The sequence below is a fragment of the Pituophis catenifer genome, unplaced genomic scaffold (genome assembly GCF_029215685.1).
Source record: "Pituophis catenifer annectens isolate HBS135680 unplaced genomic scaffold, rPitCat1.0.hap2 SCAF_15, whole genome shotgun sequence".
Classification (NCBI taxonomy): Eukaryota; Metazoa; Chordata; class Lepidosauria; order Squamata; family Colubridae; genus Pituophis; species Pituophis catenifer.
In genome coordinates this window covers 5,186,997-5,199,215 of record NW_027256895.1, presented here as the reverse complement: position 1 = coordinate 5,199,215, position 12,219 = coordinate 5,186,997, and the positions used below count along the sequence as shown (strand labels likewise).

The following is a 12,219-nucleotide window of genomic DNA, read 5'->3' as shown; positions in this document are numbered from 1 at the left end:
ATCAACAGCATTCAAGGAAAACCAGTTAAAAATGTTCTACAGATGGCATTTCACACCAGTACAGCTTGCTAAAATGTCTCCTAACAACTCTCCAAATTGTTGGAAATGTAAAAAAGTCCCCGGAACATATTACCATCTCTGGTGGACATGTCCTAAGGCGAAAAAATATTGGGCTAAAATTAGAAGTTGGATAGAAGAGATAATTGGTTACAATGTGGACTTGAAACCAGAGACGTTTTTACTGGGGATATTGAACAGAACCTACGGTAAAGAAATTAGATATTTCATTTTGCATATAATTACAGCGGCAAAGGATAGTCTACGCACAGTCCTGGAAAAACGAAAAGGTACCAACAGAGGAAGAAACAATTAAGAAAATCCTGGACTGTGCAGAGATGGATAAATTGACGAAAGAAAGAAAAGGAAGACACAGAATATTATCAAGTATGGACTAAGTGGTACGATTGGCTCGAGATTAGGGAAAGTAAAAGTGAATAAATGATGGGACAAATGTGTAAAATACTGTAAAGGAATAAAACTGGAAACAAAGGGATGATAAAGATAATAAAGGATGAGAAAAATGGGAAATGTAGAAAATAGAAAGTAAGAGTAACGAAACTGATACATAAAAAGAAACACATATTGTGTGTTTGTGTTTTGTATGTTGTGTTGTGTTGTTGTTGTAAAATTAATAATTTAAAAGGAGCGCAGGTAGCCCTCGACGTAGATTTTAGGATTGGTTTTTGAAATTAAAAAAAAAGTTTCCAAACCTGGGAAGCCTGAACGATAATCGGCACGCCCAGGAGGCGTTGCCCCGTCAGCCCGATAGCTAGCGGCACTGACTGTATCTCACAAAACTCGACGTAAGCGATGCCCTTCGAGCGCCGGGAATTTCGGTCGGAGATGATCCGTACGTCACGCACCTGGCGAAAGTTGGGACAATTTGAGGAAACCGTTAGTGGAAGAGTAGCGAGGTGTCGAATGTTTCGTGCCTGGGTTTCTTTATTTTTTTATTTCTTAGATTTTTTTTTCATTTCAGCTTTATTATTTTTATAAAGTAAAGGGGGGTGAATGTAGACAATATGGATTCCTCCTACGTGCCCCATAACAACAACCCGCTGGACTGGGCGAGTGTGATTGGCCCAGTCACCCCAGCTGGCTTTTGTGTCTAAGGTGGGACTAGAACTCACAATTTCCTGGTGTTTGGCTCAAAGTCACCCAGTTGGCTTTCATGCCTACGGTGGCACTAGAATTTCCAATCTCCTGCTGATTAGTCCAAAGTCACCTAGCCGACTTTCATGCCTAAGGTAGGACTAGATCTCCCAGTCTCCTGGTGTTTGGTTCAAAGTCACCCAGTTCGCTTTCATGCCTAAGGTGGCACTAGAAATCCCAGTCTTCTGGTGATTAGTCCAAAGTCACCTAGCCGGCTTTCATGCCTAAGGTAGGGCTAGAACTTCCAGTCTCCTGGTGTTTGGCCCAAAGTCACCAAGTTGACTTTCGTGCCTAAGATGGCACTAGATATCCCAGTCTCCTGGTGATTAGTCCAAAGTCACCCAGCTGGTTTTCGTGCCTAAGGTGGGACTAGAACTCCCAGTCTCCTGGTGATTTGGCCAAACAGCTTTTGTGTCTAAGATGAAAGTTGAACTCATGGTCTCCAGGTCTCTAAGCCAGCGCCCTAACCACTAGGCCAAACTAAGGATAAAACCAGACTGAGAAACCCACTACTCCAGTTAACTGCAATCACGGACTGTGCTAGCTAGGTTGGTGGGAACCAAGCACCAGAATGAGCCAAAAATCAGAAGCCGGTCACCCTTGTTTGAGGCAAAGTTAAGAATTTGCCAAAGCCAGAGAGAAAGGAAGGGAATATGACCTTGCCAACAGCCGAGAAGAAATCCTCAAGGTCTCGAGGGCGGATACGGGCAGCTAGTTGCATGCAGAAGACGGTGCGGGCGTCACGTTCTTCGGGGCTCAAGCTGCCCAGAGGCTCCCTGTGTTGGGAGACAAGCGGAGTGATTTAGACACAGAATTGGATGCTGGACAGAAGAGACGAGGCACGTTGAGAGTCCCCTCAGCCATCATCTTCATCGTCACCCTGATCCACCACCCTCACCACCACCTCTTACAATACTAGACAACACAGTATCAACAGTAGAGACCTTCAAATTCCTAGGTTCTACCATATCGCAAGATCTAAAATGGACAGCTAACATCAAAAACGTCATCAAAAAAGCACAACAAAGAATGTTCTTTCTGCGCCAACTCAGGAAGCTCAAACTGCCCAAGGAGCTGCTGATCCAGTTCTACAGAGGAATTATTGAGTCTGTCATCTGCACCTCCATAACTGTCTGGTTTCGTTCTGCAACCCAACAAGACAGACACAGATTTCAGAGGATCATTAGAACTGAAGAAAAAACAATGGCTACCAACCTGCCTTCCATTGAGGACCTGTATACTGTACGAGTCAAAAAGAGGGCTGTGAAAATATCTACAGACCCCTCGCATCCTGGACATAAATTGTTTCAACTCCTACCCTCAAACCGACGCTATAGAGCACTGCACGCCAGAACAACTAGACATAAGGACAGTTTTTTCCCAAACGCCATCACTCTGCTGAACAAATAATTCCCTCAACACTGTCAAACTATTTACTAAGCCTGCATTACTATTACTATTAATCGGGTGAAATGTAAAATTTGTTAGTACCGGTTCTGTGGGCGTATCTTGGTGGGGGGGGGTGTAATGTGACTGGGTGGGCGTGGCCAACTTTTTTTCCCCCCTTTAAAAGCATTTTTTCTACAACCTTAAGAGGTTGCAGAAAAAAAATGCTTTTAAAAGCCTCTGACGATTCCAGCTGAGCCGCGAGATCATCAGAGGCTTTTTTTTTTTTTTACTTTTAAAAGCATTTTTTAGGCCGAAGAGGTTGTAGAAGAAATGCTTTTAAAAGTAAAAAAACCAGCCTCTGATGATCGCGCGGCTCAGCTGGGCATGGAGGGGGGATGTAGGGATTTTTGCTACCGGTTCTCCGAACCACCCGCCATTGCTACCGGATCAGGTGATCCGGTCCGAACCGGGAGCATTTCACCTCTGCTATTAATCTTCTCATCGTTCCTATCACCCATCTCCTCCCACTTATGACTGTATGACTGTAACTTGTTGCTGTATCCTTACAATTTATATTGATTATCTCCTAGTATGATTTGATTGCTTATTTGTACCCTATGACTATCATTAAGCGTTGTACCTTATGATTCTTGACGGATGTATCTTTTCTTTTTATGTAATTGAGAGCATCTGCACCAAAGACAAATTCCTTGTGTGTCCAATCACGCTTGGCGAATAAAGAATTGAATGCTATGCTATGCTATTCTTTATTCTTATTTTATGTTGCAATACTCACCGGAGGGGGCTCTTCTCTCTGAACAGGGGGCTCTTGCTGTGTCCAAACCGTCGTCTGCGGGGAAACAAAACAGAAACCCAGATCGCAATTTCAGCAGTGGTGAGACAATCGCAAGGGTTACTTACACCGAACGACTGGCCTTGCTTGCTATCATTGCATAATCAGGTTATCACTGCAGGTATAGCCCTCGACCGTATCACCGTAACTGACCCTGTCCATTATGGTCATATGGCATAATGGTTGGTTAATACAGGCCGGTTAAATGACTGACATTTTATGAGGTTTTTTTTTGCAGCGGTCGTTAAGGAAATCAACGCTTTGCTATGGATGAGGTTTTGCCAAAAAAACCTGCGGAAGTGCCAGTTTTCGGACAAACCATTGTAAAACACGGTTAACCTGACCAGAGATTGCTGGGAATGATTGGAAATGTGGCCATGTTTACCCAAGTGAGGTCACATGACCGCAGAGGTTCCCGTCCATCGAGAACTTTTAATTCGGGTCGTAAGTTCCCTTTTTTGGAGGGGTTGGTTCTAAGTTAAGGACTACCTGTACGGCTTTTAGAAACTGGAGCACTCTTTCCATCCCATTAACAGTCCAACCTTGTCCGAGGATAATTCTGCCTGTTTCCCATAGTAAATCTTTTGAACTTGGAAGCAGCTTTATCCAAAAATGGAATTTCGGATAAAACCAACAGGCCTCTTTCCTGAAGTGTCTCGAGTTACATAATCATCATCATCATCATCATCATTTAACGACCCCATAAGCCCTTATGGGGTAGAGTCTGGGCAACTGAATGGAGCTAGCAGAGTGTTTACTGGCCGGATGCCCTTCTTGTTGCCAAGCTGGAGTTTTGTTCAGCAGATATATTCTCATTGTGCCCAGAGAGAGAAATATCTGCCTCTACCTAGGATCGAACTCACAGGCTCCTGATTGTGAGGCGAGCACTCCACTTCTAGGCCACCGCACCACTCTCACACGACTCTTGATCACATGATCGAAATGCCTGGCAACTGACTCGTATTTATGACGGTTGCAGTGTCCCAGGGCTCACATGATCCCCCCCCCTTTTACGACCTTCTGACCAGCAAACTCCACAAATTCACTTAACAACCGTTGTTCCTGATTGAACAACCGCAGCGATTCGCTGAACCACGGTGGCAGGGAAGGTCGTGAAACGGGGCGACCGCACCACTCCTGTCTCGAGCTACATCGGTTTTGACCATTTCCTGTGGGAAACTTCCCAACCGCGCCCGTAATGGCACGGATCCGAGAAGAAACCCGAGTATCCGGGGATTCCGCAAACGCTCCTTAAGTGAACGAGGAGGTTTCATCCATTCACATTGCAAAAACGTTTTTCCAAGTTGGGAGGGTAGGAAATGCAGAACGAGAAAACTCACGGAAGCGCCCCCCCTTCAATTCCCTTTCCTGGGTTGTGGTTTCAGATCGCCATTCGTAGAACGTAGAGCCGAGGTGGCGCAGTGGTTAGAGTGCTGTACTGCAGCTACTTCAGCTGACTGCTAGTTCAGCAGATCAAATCTCACCGGCTCAAGGTTGACTCAGCCTTCCATCCTTCCGAGGTGGGTAAAATGAGGACCCAGATTGTTGGGGGCAATATGCTATTTAGTATACTGTCTTTGGTGTAAGCCGCCCAGAGTCCTCGGAGAGTGGGCGGCATAGAAATATGAATAATAAAATAATAAAAATAAATAACGTAGAATAATAATTTTGAAAGGACCTTAGAGATCTTCTAGTCCAGGGTTGTCAAACTTGATTTCATTGACGGCCGCATCACGGTTGTGTTTGACCTGGGAGGGGAGGGGGCTGGCCAGCTCGATGCCATTCATGTCGGGGGCACATGTGGTGGCCAAGTGCTAAGCCAGGACTTCCCTCAGACCCTCCCTCACTCTCATTATAATCCCCTTCCTTTCCTTCCTTCCCTCCTTCCTTCCGCCCTTCCCTTCCCTCCTCTTTTAAGTTTACTTTATTGTCATTGCACCTCGTACAATGAAATTAAATGCCATCTTCAGTGGACATTATAACTCTAAAAATAAAAACACAAACACCCATCCTTCGCATTCTATACAATTGAATTGAAAAAACTCCTGATAATTGCATTAATATTCAATAGAGTTACTGCCCTGGGATAGAAGCTGTTTTTCCAGCCTATTTGTCCTTGTTTTTATTATCCTGTACCGTCTGCCAGATGGTAATAGTTCAAAAAAAAAAGGGGGGGTGCCCAGGATGAGATGGATTTTTGAAGAATGTTTTGAGCTTTCTTAAGGCAGCGGGAGCTATAAAGCTCTTCCAAAGAGGGGAGAGGGCAACCCATGATCCTCTGGGCAATGACTTTTGACCCTCAGGATCGCTGTCCTATTTGCCACTGTGCAATTGGCAAACCGTACACAGGTGCAGTAAGTTAAAATACTCTCTATGGTGCAGCGGTAGAAGGTCACCAGCAGTTTTTCATTCATTTTTCCTTCCCTCGTCATTCTCCGTTCTTCCCCTCTTTCCTTCCTTGCTCTCTTCCTATCTTTGTCTTTCCTCTTTCCTGTCCCTTCTTGCATGCTCAAATGCAAATGCAAATGCAGGCCGGATGTAAGCAACCTGTGGGCTGGAATAGGGCCGCGAGCCTTGAGTTTGACACCCATGTTCTAGTCCGGGTGTCAGCAATCTGCGGCTCCGGAGCCGCATGCGGCTCTTTGGGCCCTCTGCTGTGGCTCCCTGTCAGGTAATCCCACCACTGGGTGGCTCCACTCCTCGTCCTCCCCTCCCAGTCACTCCTCGCCTGGGCTAAGGTAAGGATGGACGGCGGGGGATGGAGAAGTGGCCAGGGCAGAGAGATACAGAGAGAGGGGGAAAGAGAGAGAGGGAGGGAGGGGGAGAGAGATGTCAAAAGGTTTTCGTAGTTCCTGGTGTTTTTTAACAACTGGTTCTCTGCCCTAATGACTGGCTGGGTAGTCGGGGCTAAAAGGGGGGGGTGTCATGTGACTGGTAGAAGTGAGTGACGTCGACTTAGCCACGCCCACCCAGGTTTTGTGGCTCCCGGTGTTTTCTTTTCTGTGGGAAACGGGCCCAAATGGCTCTTTTGAGTGTTTAAGGTTGCAGACCCGTTCTAGTCCAATCCCCAGTTGAAGCAGGAGACCCTATACCAGTGACGGCTAACCTTTTTGCCATCACGTGCCAGGAAGGGGGAAGGCAGGGGAGGTTTGCGCATGCGTGGGCCCACACCTTATGTGCCCCACCATGCACATGCGAGTGTAGCCCCCTTCCCCCCCCCCACTCGTGGCACGTGATGGCCCGTTTTTCTTTCTCACCTGGCTCCAGATCCTCTCTATGCATCTGGGGAGGGCAAAAACAGCCTTCCCCACCCCCTTGGAGGCAGGAACGTGGGTAACGGGCCATTTTGGGCCTCCGAGGGGGTGGGGAAGGCTGTTTTCGCCCTCCCCAGATGCATAGAGAGGATCTGGAGCCAGGGAGAAGGAAAAACAGGCCTTTCCCACTCCTCCAGGCCCCCTTCTGGTGGGCCCAAAAGGACCGATAATCAGCAGACGGAGCCGAGATGGCGTGCCAGGCAACATGGCTCTGCGTGCCACCTGTGGCACGCGTGCCATAGGTTCGCCATCACAGCCCTATACCATTTCAGACAAATAGCTGTCCAGTCTCTTCTTGAAAACTCCAGTGATGGAGCAACCACAACTTCTGATGGCAAGCTATTCCAGTGATTAATTGTTCTTAAAATTTCTCCTTAGTTCTATGTCGCTTCTCTCCTTGATTAGTTTCCATCTAATCTAGGAAAACCGTACTACAATTCGGCCCCCATGCTGCGGGACCGCTCACCCTGGGGGAGGCGGGCTGCGGTAACGGACTCTTTCCTCCCGCCGGCGCTCTCGGCTCCGAGATCGACTGGCTCGCCTATTACGATCCCGACTGCGGCTCCGATGGCGGCTTCTGCTCCGATGGCGGCTGCGGCGATCCCGGCTCCGGCTGCGTCTACGATGACGGTCTCGGTCCCGACTACGGCTAGGAATATCAACCGTATCAGATTTTGCATCAGGGGTGGGTTGGTGGGTGGGTGAAATGTTGCTTTTGGCATTTTCCCTGCATCTGGATTATTGAGGGAACCAAGCATCAAGTTTAGCCCAAAAATACAAATCGGAAACTTCGGAAAGCAAAACAATTCTTTGAGCGACAACAAACCCTGGAATGATGCGTGGCAATTTTTACATTTATTAAATATGGAATTTATTAGGAATTTTAAAACCAACAGCCACAGCAACCATAGTTAAAAAAAAAACAAGTTGAATATAGGGAGTTCTCGGCAAGGTTGTAATGTAATCATGTGAGCAAATCTGATTTTAAGACCTTTTTATTGTTTTGACAGCGGTGGCAAATGGTTTGTCGTTTGATTTTGTCTAAAAGTGGAATAGCACTACAGGTCCTTCTCGACTTACAACAGTTCATTTAATGAATGTTCAAAGTTACAACAGCACTGAAAAAAAGGGACTTATGACTGTTTTTTCACAGTTGCGACCTCTGTGATCAAATTTAAGTTGCTCGGCAACTGGTTCATATTTATGACGGGTCGCAGTGTCCCAAGCTCACGTGATTTCCCCCTTTTGCGACCTTCTGACAAGCAAAGTCGACGGGGAAGCCAGATTCACTTAACAACCGTGTTACCGACTCAACAAGTGCAGTGATTCACTGATCAACTGTGGTTGGCAAAGTCGTACAATGGGGCAAAACCCACTGAACGAATTTCTCTCTTAGCAACATGAAATTTTGGGTTCAACTGCAGTCATTAAGTCGACGGCTCCCTGTAATGCATAGCCAGAACTGAGAATCGCCTGCCCAAATCCCCAAGTTCAACTTTTTTCCTTCCTTTAACCGCCTCCCATTGCTGACCCCCCTCCCCATGACCAATCACATTCAAGCAAAATGTTTTCAGAAAAGTCAATTCAAGGGTAGGCTGGTATGTAGCTGCCTTCGTCTCCCAGTCGGATGACTTTGAGGCAGCTTCTCGGGGAGATACAGTCGTTACTTTCGCTTTCCCCCTTCCCATCCACTCTCCCCAGAGTTCCCGGCAAACTGTCCACAAGCAAGGTCCGGTGTTAGCTTCCTTATGTGGGGATCCCCTCTGCTTCTATGCCAACCCCAGCCAGGGCCTGCCCACTTTTTCTGTGCTCTCTTCGGGACTATCCCTACCTGTGTCTGTGGTCACGGCTCCTGCTACGACTCCTCTTCTTTTTGCTTTGAGGGAGGAAGCAAGCCAGAAATGAGAGCCATGTTGATGGAGGGGAGGGAGAAACAAAGGGGTGGGGGAGAAACCACAAAGCCCTCGCGGCTCACCTGCTGGTTTCCCCATTGCTGCTGCTGGGGGCGCTGTCCTTCTTTGCTTCTTTTCCTTGTTCCTCCGGAGACGGCTAACAAGAAAGGGAGAAAGGAGGTTAGACTATAGTCTTCCAGCTCCCTCCTCATTTCCTTCCCTTCAGTTTTTGGATGTTATACCTGGGCTGTGGGGGGGTCAGTTGGCTGCTTTGAGGGTCCTGGCTGGGCCTGGAAGAAATATAAGAGTGGATTCAGCAGGAAAGAGGCTGAGAAAGCGGGCACGGAAACACAATTCCCTTTTCCACTTAAACACAAAATCAACTGGCAGCGTGATTCTACTAGCTAGTGGGTGCAAAGTGACACAAGAGATAATTCTACAAGCAAGCTTAAATTGTCACTTGCAATGCGGAGGGCAGAATCCTGAACTCCCAACCTCCAAAGGGCGTCCTCCATTTTTCGTGTGTTCCTTAGAAATTTCAGTCCTCATTTTTAGAAGCAAAAAAAAAAAAAAAAAAAAAGGATCGAACCAACTTTGGCCCAGCTAAGATGTAACACCCGGTACGTTATCTCTCCATATTCTCATATTTTTTTTTTGTTACTGAGAATAACGGGGACAAAGGAGAGACTGTGTTTCCAATAAATATTAATATATAAGAATTTGGAGCTGGATTAATGCAGATTAAAAAGTCTTTTGACCTTGGGAATGAATACCATTCTTAAAAACACAATATTTTGCACAACACACACTTGGGACTGTACGGTTACAGGGACTAGAGAATGAGGTTGGCACAAGCGGCAAACACCGAAAGGGAGAAACCTGTATTTGCAATTCAAGCAGTCCTCAACTTACAACCATTTGTTTAGGGACCATTCAAAGTTACAAAAGTGACTTACGACTGTTTTTCACAGGATCGTTGCAGCATCCCCTTAAGTCATGTGATCAAAATTCAGATGCTTGGCAACGGTTTCATATTTATGACGGTTGCAGTATCCTGAGGTCATGTGATCTCCTTTTGCGACCTTCTAACCAGCCAAGTCAATGGGGGAAGCCAGATTCACTTAACCACCGTGTTACTCGCTTAATAGCTGCAGGGATTCAATTAACAACGGTGGCCAGAAAGGTCGTAAAATGAGGCAAAACTCCCTTAATAACTACCTCGCTTAGCAACAGAAATTTTGGGCTGAATTGTGGTCGTAAGTTGAAGACTACCTGTTGAGGACTGACTTCCAAGTAAACGGAGACCAGCAAGACTGGGAGTTGGTTCCCCCTGCCCACCCATCATAGTCTTCCTCTTCATCCTCTGCCAGCCTCCAAGAAAATTTTGCCCTGCTTGGAGGTGAGATGGGGTGTCTGGGAGGCACAAGCTGGGTTTCTTTTAATTAACGAACATCTATTTGAGGCTCAATTCAGCAGAAAAAGAGCAGCCATCTTATTTTATCTTATATACAGTTTACAGAAATACATTTCTACACTTCTTTTTCTCCTAAAAGAAGTAGATAACTTATCTTTTGAGGAGAAACTGAGGGGATGTCAGATGCGGATCAAGGAACTGAACAATATTTTGAAAACTCGACTCTTGAATTACATTGTGTCACACCTGCCATAACTTAAACCTCTCTATATAAACGATCCTTAGCTCCATTTGTTGAGAAAAGTATACCGTATTTTTCGGAGTATAAGACGCACCTTTTCCCCCCTAAAAGGGGGTGAAAATTTAGGTGCGTCTTAGACACCGAATGTAGCCCCGCCCACCCACTGGCCCCCACCCTTTGGCCTCTGCCTCCCAGCAGTTACCTCCTTGCAGCAAGCAGCAAGAAAAACAGCTCCTTTCAGCTTCAGCACAGTCTAATTAGCACAAGTTGATTGGATCGGCCTCCCGACTCTCAGCTGTTTTGCTCTCAGCTGTTTTGTGCTGGCCTCTGCTGCTTGCTGCAAAGGGCCTCTGCTGCAAGCAGATTTTTTTTCCCCTTGTGCTAATCAAGCTATGCTGAAAACGAAAATGAAAGTAAAGCAGGCTGTTTGCTGTAACCAGGCAAAATTGCTGGGAAGCAGAGGCAGATTTCTTTTTCTTGTTTTCCTCACCAAAAAAGGTAGGTGCGTCTTATACTCCGAAAAATACAGTAGTTTATTAGCGGTCAAGGATACTGCAGTATTGCAAAGCCAGAACTGAGAATCACGTGCCAAAATCTCTTAAGTTACTTTACCCTCCCTTAACTATCTCTCATTGCCCACCCCAGTGTAACCCAATCAGGGTTAGGCAAGATGTTTTCATAATGGACCGTACAAGCGCAGTTTGGTATGCGGCCCCCTTCCCTTCTTCCAGCTGGGTGACCTTGAGGCAGCATCTCGAGGAGATCCAGCGCTTACTTTCGTTTTCCCCTTCCCCGAAGCCTTCCCTCCTTCATTCCCCCTCCCCACAGTTCATGGCAGTCTGTCTCTGCATAGCAAGCCTAAGGTGGCAGCTGACACACCGTTTTTATCGTTATCTCTGGACTCCTGGCAAAATACAACACAAGTCATTCTTTCCCCACAGGTTTAATGTGTTTCTGCTTTTTAATATCCTCACCTCCTCTTTCTTGTACGGGGCCTCCAGCATAGCTTCTATCACGATGTCAAAGTCGTCGGAGGCCATGCCATCTTCTTGGGTCTACGAATAAGGAGAGAAAGAAAAAAAAAAGAGTAAAAAAGATAAAAGAGCTTCCCGGTGGAAACGCCGCTGTGTCTTTTTCTCCAAACTGAAAGGGAAAGGCAGCCGGATACTCACAGGATCCCGGGATGGATGGGGGAACGCCGGATCCATGGCTGGCCCAAATGGGTGGGCTCCCCACCACCCCGAGGCACAGGAGCAGCTGGTGGAGAAGCCGGTCTAGCAGGCAAATGAGTTGGTCACAGCCTGGAAGAGAGGAAAGGCCTGAATGGATTTGAGGAGTGGAATATGGAACAGGGGCTGAGCCATATACGTTGCCTGGAGATAAGATGTTCTACACTCCGGAATGGAATTGTGCTCTAAAATCACCTGCTTGGAACCCTCTGGAATTTATTTTATTTTATTTCGAATTTATATACCGCCACCTTCTCCCGAGGGACTCAGGGCGGTGTACAGCCAGATAAAAACATACAATACAAACATTAAAAACAATTAAAAGGATATATATTAATTTGGCCCCAATTTAAGATAACAAACCAATTAAAAATATTTAAAAATATATTAAGAATATGTTAAGCCAGCCCGGCTTGCTGGAAAAAGAAAGTTTTAAGGGCACGGCGGAAGGCACCGAGGTCTTGGATTCTCCTTATCTCTGGGGGCAGCTGATTCCAGAGGGTAGGTGCCCCCACAGAGAAGGCCCTCCCCCTGGGGGTCACCAGCCTACATTGTTTGGCTGATGGCACCCCGAGGAGGCCCTCTCTGTGGGAGCGCACAGGTCGGTGGGAGGTCATCGGTAGCAGCAGGCAGTCTCGAAGATAACTAGGTCCTATGCCATGGAGCGCTTTAAAG

General features: G+C 46.7%; 1 protein-coding gene across 4 annotated transcripts in view; it reads right to left on the bottom strand.

The window, feature by feature from the left end:
- The window catches only part of RBM23 (RNA binding motif protein 23), a 30,129-nt gene extending 18,519 nt beyond the window's left edge, over window positions 1-11,610 (bottom strand). For 2 of the 4 annotated variants that reach the window (XM_070954535.1, XM_070954536.1), the window contains exons 1-9: window positions 11,488-11,610; window positions 11,290-11,370; window positions 8,903-8,950; window positions 8,744-8,817; window positions 8,600-8,644; window positions 7,235-7,501; window positions 3,398-3,451; window positions 1,871-1,988; window positions 771-923 (exon numbers count right to left, since the gene is read on the bottom strand). In XM_070954535.1, coding sequence (XP_070810636.1) covers window positions 771-923; window positions 1,871-1,988; window positions 3,398-3,451; window positions 7,235-7,501; window positions 8,600-8,644; window positions 8,744-8,817; window positions 8,903-8,950; window positions 11,290-11,370; window positions 11,488-11,523 — 876 coding nt within the window. In that variant the 5' untranslated portion in view covers window positions 11,524-11,610. The remainder of the gene's footprint in view (window positions 1-770; window positions 924-1,870; window positions 1,989-3,397; window positions 3,452-7,234; window positions 7,502-8,599; window positions 8,645-8,743; window positions 8,818-8,902; window positions 8,951-11,289; window positions 11,371-11,487) is intronic. The other 2 variants (XM_070954537.1, XM_070954538.1) reach the window with 1 other exon arrangement.
- Between the last annotated feature and the right edge of the window lie 609 nt (window positions 11,611-12,219).